Genomic DNA, 17531 nt, shown 5'->3' on the forward strand with positions numbered 1-17531 from the left:
TGGCCCCAGGAGTCAGACTCGCCCCTTTCTTGGCTACCCCCTCCCCCGTCTAGTTCCCTCACTCAACAAGAATTCATGACCAACTGCCGAAAGCTCTGTGTTAAGCCATCCTCCCCCATTCTGGGGCATCTTCCAATGCCTCACTACAGTGCTCAAAGACATCCTGAGTAATTATCTGCTGACCTGGTTGTTTTTCTCTTGTGATGTACACGTAATAAAGAAGTGAGCTAACACCCTAACTATCCAGAAGGGTAACTTCATAAGGATGAACAACAAAGCTCACTTGTTTTCTGTTTTCTTCCTTTACCCTTCCCGCCCACCTTCAGTGAGATACGGTGTTATGAAGAAGAGGCTTTAACGAGTTTATTCCAGTGATGATTCAAAAGTCCTGTTATCCATCCCGCAGCCCAAGAGGGCATAGACACAGTTAGGGAGGAATTGGTCAAGGCACGTTCCCTAAAACCGGACAAAATGTTTTTCCTTCAGCAAGCAGTTGTTTAGCATAAGGGGCTATTTGCTGGAATAGTATGACAAAGGAGAGACAAAGAATATCCTCTCTCTATATGAATATAAAAACTACGGTCAAAACATATTCTCTGCCCTCTTTGACCTTACAGCAGGACTACATTGTCGTGTAGGGTCTGACCTGGTTTAAAACTTAGGACTTCCATCTACAAGAGAGAGAAAAGTTCAAAGATAGGGAGGGAGTTTTTGTTTTGTGTCTTAAGAAGTTGGAACCTGTTATCTAACTCCTGCAGAATCACTAGAGGATTCCTTTGAAAAATAAGTGGACAGGATTTCTGGTTCGATTTCCTTCCCCTGGGGATTCTTAGATTCTCTTTAGGTACGCTATTATTGCGCTCCCCATTTCACTACAACGTCTGTTTGGATGCAAACAGGCGCCCCGACGGACTCCCTTAAGTCTCTGCCAATAGGGGCTTCCACCCGCTTTCCTCCGGCCTCACAACGCGCGCGGCAGAGCACAGCCTCCAGCCGACGACATTCTGGAGCTGTTTTTAATAACTCCGCGCCCCGAACGTGCTAACTCTGCGCCGTACCTAGAGTGGACCCGTATATTTTATACTGCAGTAATTGTACACAAACGCACTCTCCCCCCATCCGCACTCCCAGGCTGCAGGGATTTTATGCCCTTTTTTCAGCACCTGCTAAAATCTGACAAGAAATCTGAATCCCAATGAGTTTCTCCTACTCCCCAGTTCGGTGCTCACATCCCCCTTTTCGCAGCTTCTTCCCTCGCGCCGGATGTACTGGGCGGCGGTTGAGCACGAGCCTCGAGAATCTCGACCGAGACCCCAAACAGGGCGGGGGGGGGTCAGGCAGGGAGGCGCAGACTGAGCGAGTTGGGGCCCGAAACTGCCCGGCAACTCATGACGTCATCACGCCCTGCGCTGCGATGGGACTTACCACTCCGCTCGAGTTAGGGCGCTCTTAGGAGTCCGACGTAACCCACATGGGAGCCTGAGGGGACATCTAGTGGACGTGCACGGAAATGCACTCCAGAGGAACGTAGAAGAAAACAACACACTGAAGCGCTCCAAACGCCGGACTGACCCATACAAGCTCCTCCCTGCTCCCTCCTCGAAGATCCGCCTCCATCCTGCACCTCGGCTGTTGATTTCTTTTCCTTTTGTGGATTCGGCCTTCGGCCTGCCGGGCCTGGCGTTTCCCAGAAGGCCCAGCGCCGGGAAGGGGTTTGCAGCTGCTCCGTCATCGTGCGGCCAGTCGCGAGCCCGCGCTCGTGTGCAGGCCCGGCTCGGTTCCTGGTCTCTGGTGCGAGGATTCACGCGAGGCCCTGGTCTCGGTCCCCGGAGTAGGCCGCGACCCCGGGCGCCATGAAACAGGAGGGCTCGGCGCGGCGCCGCGGCGCGGAAAAGTCGAAGCCGCCGGCGGGCGGAGGGGAACAAGAACCACCGCCTCCCCCGACCCCCCAAGATGTGGAGATGAAAGAGGAGGCGGCGGCGGCGGGTGGCGGGTCATCGGGGGAGCCTGATAGCAAAGCGGCAGCGGCGGCTGAGCACTCCCAGCGAGAGCTGGACACCGTCACCTTGGAGGGTACGAGAGCCCGGGCCGGGGACCTGCCGCGGTCACGGATGACAGTGCCCCAGTGATCCAGCCTATTCTTGGGACCCCAGCGCAGGTTCCACCACCCCGATTCCTTAGGATCACCCCCAGTGCCCGCCCCCTACCACCCTGACACTCCTGACCCTAGCCCCAGTAATGAACCTATTCTCCAGGCTCCGGACTTCTCTCAACACATTTCCTCCCCTCTTACTGTGTTGCATCTAGAAGTAGGTCTCACTGGGCCTGTGGACTCCCCCCCTCTTGTAAGTCCTCTCCGACCTACTCTATTTACATCCATCGAACTGATTTCTAACGCCCGTAGTATGTGATTGGGCCCTCTAGAAACCAGTGTTTGTATCTATGTGTGTAAAGGGGGTCAGGGTGACGCAGAGTACTGGCCCCTGAATTTTAAGACCATACAAAAGTTTTCTGTTGTCTTAGCTACCTCTGGCAAACTCCCCTAAGAGAAAGAAGCCTTTCTGTTCGGTATCCTGCTTCTTTGTTTCTGTAATTAAGATGCCCTGACGATCCCATTGCTCTTCCTCTCCCTTCAAGTCCTTACTTCTGTTCCTAAAGAGTTTAAACACATTACAGACTTTAAAGTTTTAGGTGTCGTCTTTGTTTGGGTTCCTAATATTCACCTGCGACCTTAACTATGTACCAATCCCTCTATTTCTTTTCTCCTGGGTACTTGTTCCCAGTTTCTTACTGCCCTCTTGTTCCTCCAAGTTCTCATTTCACTTTTCTCAGAGCATCCTGTCTGCATTTAGAGTGGGCAGAGTGAGAGCTTCCCACTGTGAACCTGATGCTATTTTCCCAGTTCTGGATCAAGTGGAACCAGACTATTTATTGGGTTTTCTCTCTAACTGCATGAGAACCTTGCTCAAAAACATCGAAATAAGCAAAGTTATGCTCCCAGTTGATGTTTTTGAGGATGTAATGTTGACTGTATCAGCCCCTAAAGTTGGGCAACAGGCCTCAGTATCTAATCAAGACCCTTGGACCTAAAATCGTGATAGCCGGTGGCAAAGGTGCTACAGGGTACATACATATGTCTCTTATAAAGCGCTTCGTTTTGTTACTATGAAGTAGTTCATGTTTCATTGTAGAAATTTTGGAAAATATGAGAAGTCTAAAGTAACGAATAACATCAGCCATGGTTAACATTTTTTTCTATGAATTTTTGATCTGCTCTTCTGTAATTGAGATCAAGTTATATAGACAGTTTGGAACAAGGCATAACTAAATACAGATAATTTTGTGTGCTTTCATCTAACATATCCATAAACACAGCATTCAGTTTATTCCAGAAACGTGTATTGAATACCCGATATAGTGGCTAAGCATACAAGCTCTGGGATTAGTTTCCTCATCTCTGTAAATAGAGTAATAGTACCTACTTCATTGAGTCGATGTAAAGATTAAAATACTTGGAACTGCGCCTAGCACATGATGAACACATAGTAAACCCTCTGTAACGTTAGCAGTTATCATTATTATGTCATTAGGGCACCCAGGCATTCTATGCTAAGTGCACAAAGGTAACTAAGAAACTACCAATTCAGTGTGTTCCTTTATTCCTGGACACTTCAGTTGTTTCCAATTTTTTACCATTATAAATAGCTTTGCAACAGTCATTTTTGTGACCCAAGTTTTTAATCTGCCTTTATGGTTTTTTCTTTAGTATAGATTCTCAATATGCCTGAGTTGAGAAGGCAGATGTTTTTAGAGTTTGGGTGGGTATTGTCCAGAGAAACTGTATTGATTTGCATTATACCAACAGAAATGTCCTGTTCACCCCTGACTCTTATGTTATGATTTTTTTTTATAAGACACAAACTTTATAAATATTAAGACATAGAATAGTTGAAAGTAATGTTAACGATTTTTTTTTTTTTTGAAGATTGTTTATTTTGGAACAAGCACAAGCACATAAGTGGGAAGGGTAGAGGGAAAGGGAGAGAGAATCTCAAGCAGACTCCATGCTGAGTGTGGAGCCTGACACAGGGCTTGATCCCAGAACCCTGAGATCACAACCTGAGCCGAAACCGAGAGTCAGACGCTCAGCCAACTGCACCACCCAGCCACCCTTCTGTGTTACAATTTTTAAAATATTACCAATTTGGTAGTTGAAACATTTCAATTTGCTATTATTCAAATGCTAGTGAAATATATTTTCATGTCGGTTAGCTGTCTGTCTACTTTTTGTATCGTCTGTCTGTATTCATTTTTACCTATCCTAATTTATGTGGGCTCTTTGTAGAGTAATATGAGTCTCTGGTCACATTTGTTGCAAATATTTTTCTTCTGTTTACACAATTATTCAGAAGGATTTTTTGCAGAGTAGAGTTCCTCATTCGTGTGTGTGTGTGATTTCTCCTAATGTTTACATTTAAAGAGTCTTTCCCCATTTAGAGAACTGATAAATCCATGTATTTTGTCTTTTGTTTCTCATCGTTGCTTTTCCGTTCTTCCTCTTTCTGTTACCCTGTACCCTTTCCCTCACCCCAGCTTTATTATTCATTGTCTCCTTGTTGTGTCTTAAAATCATTGTATGGTATATAAGTATTGCTTAACCATATTAGGCAAAAGAAACCACTGGCTACATCTTGCCTTTTATAAGAGGTTCCCTAGAACTACTTGCCTAGAGTGGCGGGAGGATACAAAGAGTTAGAAGTAACATGTTTTTCTTCGCAGACATCAAGGAGCATGTGAAACAGCTGGAGAAGGCAGTTTCGGGCAAGGAGCCTCGATTTGTGCTGAGGGCCCTGCGGATGCTGCCTTCCACGTCACGCCGCCTCAACCACTATGTTCTGTATAAGGCTGTGCATGGCTTCTTCACCTCAAATAATGCCACTCGAGACTTCTTGCTACCCTTCCTGGAAGAAGTAAGTGAGTCAGGTGCTTCGAGGGTACGAGCTTGGCCTCAGACCGTACCCCACCCCATCCCCCCACCTCTCGACTGTTTTTGTAATTGTAATTGTTTCCCACCCTCGAGACCTGTCTTAGTACCTGCTGTAATTGACTAGTGAAACAAATGCTCACTTGCCCACTAACAAGGGAACCGTCCTGCCCTGTAGTATCATTCTTCTGGGTCAGGGAAAAGAGCTGGGAATCAGGACCTTCGAACCAAACTCGGTTCCCGCTGATACCCAGCACCAACACTCTCCTCCAGTTGGGTAGTGTCTCCATTGTCCGAGTGGAGACCTCTCTGCCTCCGAAGCCTCACCATGGAGAACGCATAAAACAGTGGTTAAGAGCACAGCTTCTGGAGGTCAAGTTGAATTTGAATCCCAGCTGGATCATTGGGTACCTGTGGGACTTGGACCAGTGATCTAACCTCCTTATGCTTCATTTTGTCCTTTGTTAAATGTGGCGAACAGATTTGGGGGGATGAAGGGGAGGAAAGGAATATGTGTAAAACTCTTAGAACCGTGCCTGGCACACAGCGAATGCTCATGAAGCTTATTTGGTGCTGGCAGTGGACTCCGTGTCAGGAAAGACCTCTCCTTTTCCTTTCTGGCTGGAAAATCCCTCTTATGTCCAGGTCCTGCCTCTTCTGAAACCTCATTGTCCCTTCAGCCATCTCCCTGTGTGCTCATGGGCTGTTCCATAGAACAGACTCAAAAAATCTCTTGAGGTGGAATGAGGAGGAATTTATTGTCTGGAAACAGGGAAAAGCACCCTCTCCCAACTTGACCTGGAAAACATTTTTTTAACCTGTATATCTCTAAATTCACCCCAATATGTTTGCTTTTTGAGCTGTTGCACGTTATTCCAGTTTTGGTGACTAGAGCTGATGATAAGTATGACGTATATGTCAATTTCCCCAAATTTCCTTTGTCCCCACTAAAAAAAAAGTCTCTCTCATTTTTCTTAATCTCATCTCTAGAATTATATTACGTTATTAAACCCTCTCTGATAAAATTTGCAGTGGTTCCAGGTGTGGTGGTTTAATCTCTCTACTTAGATTGTAGGCTCTTTGAGGGGGTCCTTACATCATCCTTTCCATCCCCATTATATTCTGTAAAGAAGTCTGTTATGCTCCTGTCGGCCTTTTTTTTTATTTCTGTTGCCAGCCTCCTTGACTTCCTTTGGAAGGAGACAGTACCATCTTTATTTTTATATCCCAAGGACCTAAAACAATCTTGCATATGATAGGCACTCAGTGAATATTTGTTGAAATACATCAGGAGTGCTTAGTAAAGTCTTAACTGGTTGACCTGACTGAGCTTTTCCCAGTAATCCCTGTCTTCCCCAGCCCATGGACACTGAGGCTGATTTACAGTTCCGCCCCCGGACGGGCAAAGCTGCGTCCACACCACTGCTGCCTGAAGTGGAAGCCTACCTACAGCTGCTTGTGGTCATCTTCCTGATGAACAGCAAACGCTACAAAGAGGTACCCAGACCAGTGTGAGAGGGTCGCATGCCCCAGGCAGTGCACGGGGCTTGCGGGAGAGATGGTCTCTGGTGACGAATTGGAGAGAATCACTGGCTTCTTCATCGTCTTGCCAGACTCTCTCCCCCATGTGGGAACGTACCTACCCCCACATCTAGGGAAGCCCCCTTCGCTCCCGTTGGGACACTGTGGGAAAGGGCTGGCAGCCGCCATTCTGTGCTTCTCTGTGGCACGGAACCGAGTCTATTAGGAAAAGGAGATTTGGAGACAATCCTGAGTTCAGATCCTAGCTGTACCTTGGGCAGATTAATTTCTCCTGGCTTTATGTCAAATGGGGTGCCCACCTCCCAAGGTCATTGTGGGCATGAAATAAAACACAAGCACAGTGATCTGCGAATGGGAAGCTTTCACGGTATTTGAGTAAGTGGCAGAGCTGAGCGCGGGACTGAACAGCTTCGTGGTCACTGCACTGCCGCCGCCCCTCCGGCCCGGGCCAGCTTCTTTGTCAGTCACAGCCACTGTCCAGAGAACACGCTCAAGAAATGACGGGTCCGGGGCAGCTGGGTGGCTCAGTTGGTTAAGCATCCGATTCTTGATTTTGGCTCAGGTCATGAGCTCAGAGTCGTGGGATCGAGCCCTGAGTTGGGCTCCATGATCAGCGGGGTCTGCCTGAGATTCTCTCTCTGTCCCCCTGCCGTTCCCCCCCACCCCCTGCTCTTGAGTGTGTGCGTGTGCCCACCCAAGCACTCGCTCGCTCTCTCAAACAAGTAAAACTTACAAAAAAAAAAGAAGGAAGAAACGACAGTTCCCTCTGCTCCATTCCCTGTTTTGTTTTTTCCTTGCCTCGCCATGAGTTGGTTTTTGTTTTTAGATATAATTTACCCCCTTTAAAGTGTATGGTTCAGGGGTGCCTGCCTGGCTCAGTCAGCGAGCATCCGACTCCTGATCTCCGGGTCCTGAGTTCGAGCCCAACATTGGGTGCAGAGATTACTTAAGTAAATTAATTAATTAAATTAAATACATTTTAAAAACTAAAGGTACAGTTCAGTGGGTTTTGGTGTTCACAGGGTTGTGCAAGCATCATCACTGTCTAATTCCAGAATGATTTCATCACCCCAAAAAGCAACCCCATCACTGCTAGTAGTTGCTTCCTGGTCTCCCCTCACCCCAGCCTCTGGCAACTACTCATCTACGTTTTCTGGCTCATGGATTTTCCTATTCTGTTCATTTCCTATAAAGGGAATTCTGTAACACATGGCCTTTTGCGTCTGGCTTCTTTGACGTAGCACCGTGTTTTCTAGGTTTGTCCATGCTGTAGTGTTATCTGTATTCCAGCCCTTTTTACGGATGAATGCTATTCCATTCCATGGATAATTACGAATAACGCTGCTGTGAACATTTGTGCACAAGCTCTCATGTGAACATACGTTTCCCGTTCTCCTGGATTCATGCCTAGGAGGGGAGTTGCTGGCTCACGGGATAGCTTCCTGTTTAACTTTTTGAGGAACTCCCACGTGATTCTCTTCTGGCCGCCCCCCCCAGGCCCAGCAGATCTCCGACGACCTGATGCAGAAACTCAGCAGTCAGAACCGCCGGGCCCTGGACCTCGTGGCCGCCAAGTGTTACTACTATCATGCGCGCGTCTACGAGTTTCTGGATAAGCTGGACGTGGTGCGCAGGTACGGGTGGCCAGGGTCTGACCCCAAGGTTAAGAACTGGCCCCCGGGCTCTTCCCAACACTCCACATCAGGGGAGGACTGATGGGTAGGTCAGGGGTAGAAAAGCGGGCTGGCAGACCTACCAAACGTTTCACTCCTCTGCTTAAAACTTGGGGTGGCTCCCTGTGTTCCTGAGGGAAGAGCTGACGTTGTCACAGTAGCGCGTAAGTCCTGACGTGCTCTGGCCCCTGCCAACTGCCTTCTTGACTCTGCCTCCCCTGCTCCCCTGACTCACTCCTGCCACACTGGCCTCCCTGCTCTTCCTGGGGCGTGCCAGGCACGCTCTTCCCCTGCTTCCTTCCAGCCTTGGTTGAGTCGTTACCTTTTCAGAAGTGCATCCTCCCCGATGAAGCTATTTAAAATTGTAGGGGCGCCTGGGTGGCTCAGTCGTTAAGCGTCTGCCTTCGGCTCAGGGTGTGATCCCGGCGTTATGGGATCGAGCCCCACGTCAGGCTCCTCCTCTGGGAGCCTGCTTCTTCTTCTCCTACTCCCCCTCCTTCTGTTCCCTCTCTCTCTGGCTGTCTCTCTCTGTCAAAAATAAAAAAAGTTTAAAAAATAATAATAATAAATAAATAAAATTGCAACCCCAGGGGCGCCTGGGTGGCACAGCGGTTGAGCGTCTGCCTTCGGCTCAGGGCGTGATCCCGGCGTTCTGGGATCGAGCCCCACATCAGGCTCCTCCGTTATGAGCCTGCTTCTTCCTCTCCCACTCCCCCTGCTTTTGTTCCCTCTCTCGCTGGCTGTCTCTATCTCTGTCAAATAAATAAATAAAAAAAAAATCTTTAAAATTGCAACCCCATCCTCGCCTCCTGCGCTCCCCGCTGCACTTACGCTGGTGTCTCCATAGCCCCGGTCTCCTTCTGTCATGCTGTCTCCGACACTTATTTATCACCGTCCTTGTCTGTCTCGCCCGTGAGAATGCAGAGTCGTGGCCTCCCTCGTGCCCCCGGAAGAGTGCGTCACCGCAGGCGCGCGATAGCCGAAGCTTCAGTGAATAACCAGAAAGGCAGTCGGTGTCACTTTTCGTTGCAGTTGAGAGACTAGAGAGGTCAAAGCCGCTCAGAGCGCTGCTCTTGGAGGCGCCTGACGTGCTTCTCGTTGCCTCCTTGAAGCTTCCTGCACGCGCGGCTGCGGACGGCCACGCTGCGGCACGACGCGGACGGCCAGGCCACCCTGCTGAACCTCCTGCTGCGGAACTACCTGCACTACAGCCTGTACGAGCAGGCCGAGAAGCTGGTGTCCAAGTCCGTGTTCCCCGAGCAGGCCAGCAACAACGAGTGGGCCAGGTACCTCTACTACACAGGTGAGCCCGGGCCCCACGGCCCCACGGCCCCGTGGCGCGGAGCGCAGGGCACCGGTGCACTGGGCGCCCGAGAGGCCCGGCTGGCACCCCGGTGTGCGGGGGGCTTCGGGCGACGCCGTTCTCTCGGTCCGCTCTCTCCTCCCCACCCAGGGCGGATCAAAGCCATTCAGCTGGAGTACTCAGAGGCCCGGAGAACAATGACCAATGCCCTTCGCAAGGCCCCCCAGCACACGGCTGTGGGCTTCAAACAGACGGTGAGCGGCAGCTCTCACCCCCACACCGTGTCCCTTTGCGCATAGCACTGGTCAGCGCACGAAGCAGACACGACCTGCACCTCCCGTGGTTTGCGTTCAGGGCGTTCTCCTTGGTGGATGGGTTTCAAATTGTCCTGGTTCCTGGGCGCTCCTTACAGTCATCCCAGGCATGTGCCTGGGTTGTGTCGAGAGACCCCGGGCTCTTTCCTGGTCCCTCACGTGCCCATGTGGGAGCAGTGCTGCTAAGCGAGGGGCATGGGATCATGACCCGAGCTGAAGGGGCAGACGCTTAAGGACTGAGCCACGCAGGCGCCCCACCCCACCACCCATCTTCACCCCTTCCTTCCCTCACGACTCTTGCTGTCACGTGATTTAGCCGTCTGTGGTCCCGTCCATCCGGCTGGGCAGGCCCATTCGCTGAGGTTCTGCCAGTCCCCCTCCCACGGTTCTGCCTCTGCGCAGGTCCCGAGTTCTCCTCAGTAATAGTCCACCTCGCTAACCAGCGTCTTTGGCTGACGCTTGTCCTGTTCCCTAGGCCTCTGGGTCCTGTCCCCTCACTGTTCCAGAGCCACAGAACCCGCCCATCTGGCCTGTACTTCAGAGCGCTGTCTTTGCAGCATGGTGTGCACGTGGAATTGGGGGCTCGGTGTGACCAAGGGGCAGCTCTTCCCAGTCCCCAGGCGCTTGCCCAGCTCTACATGGGCCTCATATGGGGCCATTTTCCCCATTTCGCGGTGTGTCTGACCGCACTGAAGCCCCGCTCCCCTCTGTCCTCCCTCCTGCTGGGGCTCCCTGCCCATTGTGTTCCTGGGTCCCACACTGCCAGGTGCACAAGCTTCTGATTGTGGTGGAGTTGCTGCTCGGGGAGATCCCGGACCGGCTCCAGTTCCGTCAGCCGTCCCTCAAGCGCTCGCTCATGCCCTACTTCCTTCTGACTCAAGGTAGGGCTCGTCCCGCCCGCAGAGCCGGCCAGACCCCTGGCGCGGTGGCCTCCCTGGTGGGTTTGCCCATTTGCGTTTCCTGATCACTCCTCCCTCCCTCCAGCTGTCAGGACCGGAAACCTAGCCAAGTTCAACCAGGTCCTGGACCAGTTTGGGGAGAAGTTTCAGGCAGATGGGACCTATACCCTAATCATCCGACTGCGGCACAACGTCATTAAGACAGGTGTGGATCGGAGTCTGAGGGGCCACTGGAAGAGCAGGGCCCAGACAAGGCTTCTGCAAGGGGTGGGGACAGCGCTGGGGTGTCCGTGGCTGGGTGTAGGGGCTGTGTCCCCCGTGCCCACCCCAGAGCTCCTTCCTGTCCCAGGTGTGCGCATGATCAGCCTCTCCTATTCCCGAATCTCCCTGGCCGACATCGCCCAGAAGCTGCAGCTGGATAGCCCAGAGGACGCGGAGTTCATTGTTGCCAAGGTGGGCCTGGCTCGGGGACGGCAGTCGCCGCGCTCCTGCTGCATTTCAGGGGATAGGAAGGGTCAAGGAGCGGGTGGCATGGTCTTGTCAGGGAGTGCGGGTCCTAGAGTGAGGCCAGCAGGTTTCTAGAGAGAATGTGTACGCGAGTGAGCGTGTGAGAGTGTAAGGAGGAAAGGGACAGGACAGGGGTTCTCGGATTTAGAAGATGGGCTTCCTGGTGACTCTGCGTCCCTTTGGGGGCCTGCAGGCCATCCGGGATGGTGTCATTGAGGCCAGCATCAACCACGAGAAGGGCTACGTCCAGTCCAAGGAGATGATTGATATCTATTCTACCCGTGAGCCCCAGCTGGCCTTCCACCAGCGCATCTCCTTCTGCCTCGATATCCACAACATGTCCGTCAAGGTGAGAAGCCGGAGCTGCAGAGGGGGTTGGCAGCACCCAGGGCTCCTCAGGGGAGCATAGCCTCGTTCCCATCCTCCGTAAAGCCGCTGAATGGCGGGGCAGGGGGCCCGGAGGGAGCAAAGGACTCGGCATGTGGGCCCATAAGACCTTCGACGGCTTCTAAGGGTCTGGTTGCCAGGGAGGACCGGACGGATTCAGAGTGTAGGTTCCAGATTTGCTTCCAAATTTGAGTCATTGACCTTCTCTGAGCCTGTTTCTCCATCTGTGTAGCTGACGGTGAGATGACCTGCCCTACCTGCCTCAGGGTTGATGACATTAAATGCACTCACTGTCTTGAGGCACTTAGCGAAGGCTCAGCTGTGGAGAAGGCGCGGCGGGAGGGGGAGTCCAGTTGCACAGAAGGCTGTTGAGCCTTTATCCTGTGGCAGGCACTGACCTGGGTGCTGGGACTGTGTGTGATTTTTCCTGGTCTCTTCTTGCCCCAAGAGACTAGGGATGTTGTTGCCTTGCCTAAAATCAGGTAAATGCTGTGCTCAGGGAGACAGGAAAGGCCCTTCGCGACCTGGTCCCCTCCCCCTGGCGCTCCCTCCCTTTCTCCAGCTCTCTCTCCCAGCTTTTCCTTCCTTCCCCTTCCCCCTCCCCACCCCAGCTGGCCCCACTGAGCTCCGGCCAGGCCTGTTCACACATTGAAACTTCTGTGTGGAGTGCCTTTCCTCCGTTGCCGCACCAGTCTGTTCCTTTCCTCCTTTCCCTCCTCATTGCCGATCCCCCTCCCTGCCATTCAGGAGCGTTAGTCACTTATACCCCTGGGGTCTGCTGATTCTCTTCTGAGCTGTTAGCACGCAGTATAGTAGTGATTCGCTTGCATGCCTAGCTCCCCCTAGACTAAACTGGGGAGAGAATAACCTTATGCATGTCATGGTGCCTGGTACGCAGAAGGAGCACAATAAACGTTATGTTAAGTGCATGCCTTCTCTTCATCTTGCCCCTCTCTCTACTGTGCTTCAGGCCATGAGGTTTCCTCCCAAATCGTACAACAAGGACTTGGAGTCAGCAGAGGTAAGGTGCTTCTGTTTAGGTAAGACTGAAAGGTCAAACTTCCCTACAGAGATGGAAGAGGGAGGCGGTTTCTGGAAGGGCTGGGAGCAGCTCTGAAGCTTTGGCAGTCCCTGACCTTGGGGTGGGTTGGCCTGGGTAAGCTCTGTGTGAGAGCTGGTCCCCAGCAGCCCAGCCCTCACCCCACCTCTTGCCCCAGGAACGGCGTGAACGAGAACAGCAAGACTTGGAGTTCGCCAAGGAGATGGCAGAAGATGATGATGACAGCTTCCCTTGAGCTGGGGGGCTGGGGAGGGGTGGGGTGAGTGGGGACTGGCTCTTTATCTTTCCCCCTTGGGGTCCCCTGCCCAGGGAACTGGCCCCTTTCCCATACATGTCTCACAGACTGCGTATGTGCAGGGGGTGAGGGGTGCAGGGAGCCAGCCACCCCCACCTCACCCCAGGACCCCTCCCCAGCCAGGGACATAGCGCACGGTGGGCAGGAAGGTGAGCAGGCGGCCTCCCCAGGGCAGGGTCCTGGCTAGTGGTGTGGGCAGCAAGATGGGGGGGAGCAGCCCTGTGCTCTCCAGGGAGTCGGGGACTGGAACTGGGACATGTGTTGGGTTGTATGTTTTTTGAAGCTTCAGTTATGATTTTTAAACAATAAAAAGTTCTCCAAAGTTCTTTGTGTATCATTTAGTAACTGTACTTTGCTCTCAAACCTGTAGTGTTTTGTTTTGTTTGTATTTATTTATTTATTTATTTATTTATTTATTTATTTGTCAGGGAGAAAGAGCACAAGCAGGGGGAGGGAGAAGCAGACTCCCTGCTGAGCAGGGAGCCTGATGTGGGACTTGATCCCAGGACCCTGGGATCATGAACCGAGCTGAAGGCAGCCGCTTAACGGACTGAGCCACCCCGGCATCGTCCCACACAACCAGATTTTTCTCTCCTGGTCTTGGGAGGACTAGCCCAGTGTGACTGGGTGAGGATGAAGCCAAGGGCAGGGTGAAGGGCCTCCTTCCTCTCTAACTGGCTGGCCGGTGTTGGGCAAGCCATGAAACCTCTTAGCCTCCTGCCCCACATCTGTCCAATAAAGGATGAGACTCCGTGACCTGGCTTTGAAGTTAGAAATCTAGAGGATCAAAGGAAAGGTGGGGGTCTGGCCCTCAGGTGGGGGTCTGGCCCTCAGGTTTGCGGAGAGAAGGGGCGCTGACGGCTCTGCCCCCGGAGGTGGAGGGCAGGGCTTGGCCCATTTGGCCCTTAGGAACGGCAGGGAGAACAGAGCTGGGTCAGGCAGGAGGCTCCCTGTGGCCCCGCCCGCTTACCCCCCCACCCCCCCACCCCCGCTGCGGATGGGGGGGGCGGGTCTGCTAGGTCTTGAAGTCTCCCAGACACTGCTCCCTGTCGTGGGTCACTGAACTGTTGCTGTGTCCCCGGGCACCCCGGGGACGTTCCTGCGCACGTTCTCTGCTTCTGCCAAGCGCTCTGTTATCTGAACACGGCTGTGGCTTCTGCCTCTGCTTAACCGTGCTCCCTCTCCTGCCATGCTCTGGCTCTCCACCCCATGGATTTCGACACCTCCTCCAGGCTTCCTGCCTCACGGTGATTTATCCCTGTGGCTTCTGGAACACTCAGGCAGTGATGTGAAAGTCTTATCTTCCTGACCAGCTTGTAGGTTCTCAGAGAGCAAGAGGCATCTGTGTCCTCCGGGGGTTTTGCTCAGGGCCTGGCACACTGGGTCTGACGAAGTCTTGTTTGTCAGGAAAGGTACGTTCTGTTCATCGCCAATTGAAGATTTTCATCCCCCAGTATCCCTAATTGCCCTTAAAGGCCTTGCTCTGGTTCCTGATCCCATCCCAGCCTTGGTCACAGCGATCTGGCATCTCCCACTTCCTTGAGCAAGCTGCCCCCACCCCTCTGTGTAATGAAACTCTTAAAAAAAAAAAAAAGGATTTTATTTCGGGGGCACCTGGGGGCTCAGTTGGTCAAGCATCTGATTTCTTTTTTTTTCATTTTTTACTCTTTTTTTTTTAAAGATTTTATTTATTTATTCGACAGAGATAGAGACAGCCAGTGAGAGAGGGAACACAAGCAGGGGGAGTGGGAGAGGAAAAAGCAGGCTCATAGCAGAGGAGCCTGACGTGGGGCTTGATCCCAGAACCCCGGGATCACGCCCTGAGCCGAAGGCAGACGCTTAACCGCTGTGCCACCCAGGCGCCCCAAGCATCTGATTTCTTGATTTCGGCTGGGGTCATGATCTCGGGGTTGTGAGATCAAGCCGCACGTCATACATCGGGCTCTGCACTGGGTGTGGAGCCCACTGAGGATTCCCTCGGCACCCCCCCCCNACAGCTCCCCCCCCCCCCCCCCCCCCCCGGGGCCCCCCCCCCGTTCCTCAAAAAAAAAAAAAAAAAGACTATTTTTAAGTAATCCCTACACCCAATGTAGGGCATGAACGTACATCCCTGAGATCAAGTGTCACGTGCGGTACCGACAGCCAGCCAGGCGCCCCACGGTTATAAATCTTAAAGTCAGCACCTGACCCAAAGTGCCTCAGACCCTCCCCTGGTTGGTGACAGATTGGAGAGTGTGTCACCCCGGTCCAGAGAGTTGGGGTCGTTTGCCATGATTTCCTGGTTCTCGCCCACCTTGAGTCTATGGACTATTTTTCTGTCAGCTCGCTGTCTGGAAGTTTCTTGTAATTCATTCCCATTGGCTTGGTTTTCTCTTCCTGGAGAAGCTTAGTGTCCTTTTTATGCTTGGAGAGTTCACTGTGTTCTCCACTTTCTGGTTTTTTGTTTTGTTTTTTAATTAGAGAGCTACAGAGAAGCATGAAGAATAACATGACGAATAGCCATGAATTTCCACCCAAGTTCCGTAAATGGTGACCTTCGGTTATCATTTCAAGTTTTCTCAACTGAGGAAAACCATTACGGATCAGTTGGAAGCACATCTTGTTCCTTTCCCAGGCCTTTCCCTACCCTCCAGAGAGCCAGCCCCTCCAATGCATTCGGTGGGTAGCCTTCCAGTTTATGTTTTTATACCTTACGTTATGCAAAACAGAGGAGTGTGTTGCGTTTTTAAATCTTTTAAATGATGTATCACGTGAATGTAACTTGCTGTCTTCACTCAATCTTGGTTTTGGGATCTGGTCGTGTTGCCATCATGCCTGGCACTGTCCTGGGCACTTTGAAACAGCACGAATACAGCAAATTCCGCAAGGGTGTGGCGGGGGAGGCGTACGTGGCATGAACGGACCACGATTTCTTTCGCCCTTTCCTGACCGGTGCACGCCGACTTGCTCTGACGATCAGTGCCCCAGAGGACAGCTCCGTGTGTCTCCTCGTACGCAGGGACTTTTCCCAAACGGCCAGATTGCACATTTTTGGGGCTCGTGAGCCCTATGGTCTGTTGCAACTGTTCAGTTCTGCTCTTCTTGAAGGCGCCTCTAGACAATACGTAAACAAATTACTGAAGAACACTGGGGTTTCAATTTCGTATGATGTTTACATGTTAGGAAATATCCTTTTGATGTTTTTCCCCCAACCACTTAAAAATGTAAAACCCATTCTTGACTCGAGGTGTCCATCTCTTGGCTCGCAGGCCGAGTCTGCCGCAAACGAGTCACCCCCGAGCCCTTAGAAAGATGCTCCGAGTCCAGTACCAGATGAAAACAGGAAGCATGAGGGGAACCGCTGGCCGGTTCTGGCCTTTCAGAAACTCCTGGGAAAGCCCTTGGGAAGCTGGAAAGCGGATTGACAGCCGGGGGTCTCCGGAGCCCGGCCCTTTGCCAGAAGATCATTCTGGTCCAGCTCAACCTGCGTGACACGGCCAGTAACAAGCCCCTTTATACTTGGTCTTCGTCGTCCCACGGGTGGGGCTGAAGTCGGGATCGAGCCGCCCTCCGAGAACAGCTGTCTGAACAGGAAGGTGGTGTAGCGGACACGGCGCCCGTCCTGCCCGGCTGCACCGCCGACTCCTTCTGGGATCCGAGGCGAGGCCTTCGCTTCTCTGCCGCTGCCGCTTGTCTCTAACGGGAGTAATCCCCATCCTTCCCCTGGGTTTGTGGGACGAGATGACAGAAGTGTAATGGAACGTGCCTAACATCTAAGAGGTGTCCAATAATCGCCAGTCGACACTGGGATTTTCTCCCTGTGGGACGGATGCCCGAACGCCGCCCCAGCCGGCAGCTCACTTCCCCTGGAAGCAGTCCGCTCATCTTCCACCACTTCTGACGGCTGGAAAGCTCTTTCCTTCTGCTGCGCTGAAAACTCGCTGGCTGTGGCTTCCAGCCCCTGAGACCAGACAACAACCCCCTCCTTCGCTTCCCCAGTCAGAACAGCCTGTGTGATCAAACTGTGATCTTGAGCCCTCTCGCCGTTCTGGCCACCTCGGTAGAACGAGCGTATTTTCTCAGCCACACATCCTACACACTTGAACTGTAGGTGAAGATAAGAGTCCGGGTCAAGGTCTGCCTGGCCACGGGCGAGGAAGGCCAAACGTTGGTTAATACATTCGGTGGTTACGGGGCGCCTGGGTGGCTCAGTCCTTAAGCATCTGCCTTTGGCTCAGGGCCTGATCCCAGGGTCCTGGGATCGAGCCCTGCATCGGGCTCCCTGCTCTGCTGGGAGCCTGCTTCTCCCTCTCCCACTCCCCCTGCTTGTGTTCCCTCTTTCTCTGGCTGTCTCTCTCTCTGTCAAATAAATAAATAGGGGCGCCTGCGTGGCACAGCGGTTGGGCATCTGCCTTCGGCTCAGGGCGTGATCCCGGCGTTATGGGATCGAGCCCCACATCAGGCTTCCTCCGCTATGAGCCTGCTTCTTCCTCTCACTCCCCCTGCTTGTGTTCCCTCTCTCGCTGGCTGTCTCTATCTCTGTCGAATAAATAAATAAAATCTTTAAATAAATAAATAAAATCTATAA

The 17531-nt window shown here is 52.3% G+C and overlaps 1 protein-coding gene and 1 long non-coding RNA gene across 2 annotated transcripts; both read left to right on the forward strand.

Annotated features, from left to right (window-relative positions):
• The first annotated feature begins 1674 nt into the window (after positions 1-1674).
• PSMD3 (proteasome 26S subunit, non-ATPase 3) lies at positions 1675-13286 on the forward strand. The gene is made up of 12 exons (XM_011237390.3): positions 1675-2073; positions 4780-4970; positions 6344-6481; positions 8024-8160; positions 9312-9502; positions 9653-9756; positions 10583-10697; positions 10801-10920; positions 11065-11168; positions 11416-11571; positions 12580-12630; positions 12827-13286. The coding sequence occupies exons 1-12, from the start codon at positions 1854-1856 to the stop codon at positions 12902-12904; spliced, it is 1605 nt and encodes a 534-aa protein (XP_011235692.3). The 5' UTR covers positions 1675-1853; the 3' UTR covers positions 12905-13286.
• A 133-nt stretch (positions 13287-13419) lies between these two features.
• On the forward strand, positions 13420-17244 carry LOC109491262. The gene is made up of 3 exons (XR_002144601.2): positions 13420-14376; positions 15425-15622; positions 16213-17244. It is a non-coding gene; the product is annotated as an uncharacterized LOC109491262 (long non-coding RNA).
• The last annotated feature ends 287 nt before the right edge of the window (positions 17245-17531 follow it).

This window comes from Ailuropoda melanoleuca, chromosome 13, assembly GCF_002007445.2.
Source record: "Ailuropoda melanoleuca isolate Jingjing chromosome 13, ASM200744v2, whole genome shotgun sequence".
Classification (NCBI taxonomy): Eukaryota; Metazoa; Chordata; class Mammalia; order Carnivora; family Ursidae; genus Ailuropoda; species Ailuropoda melanoleuca.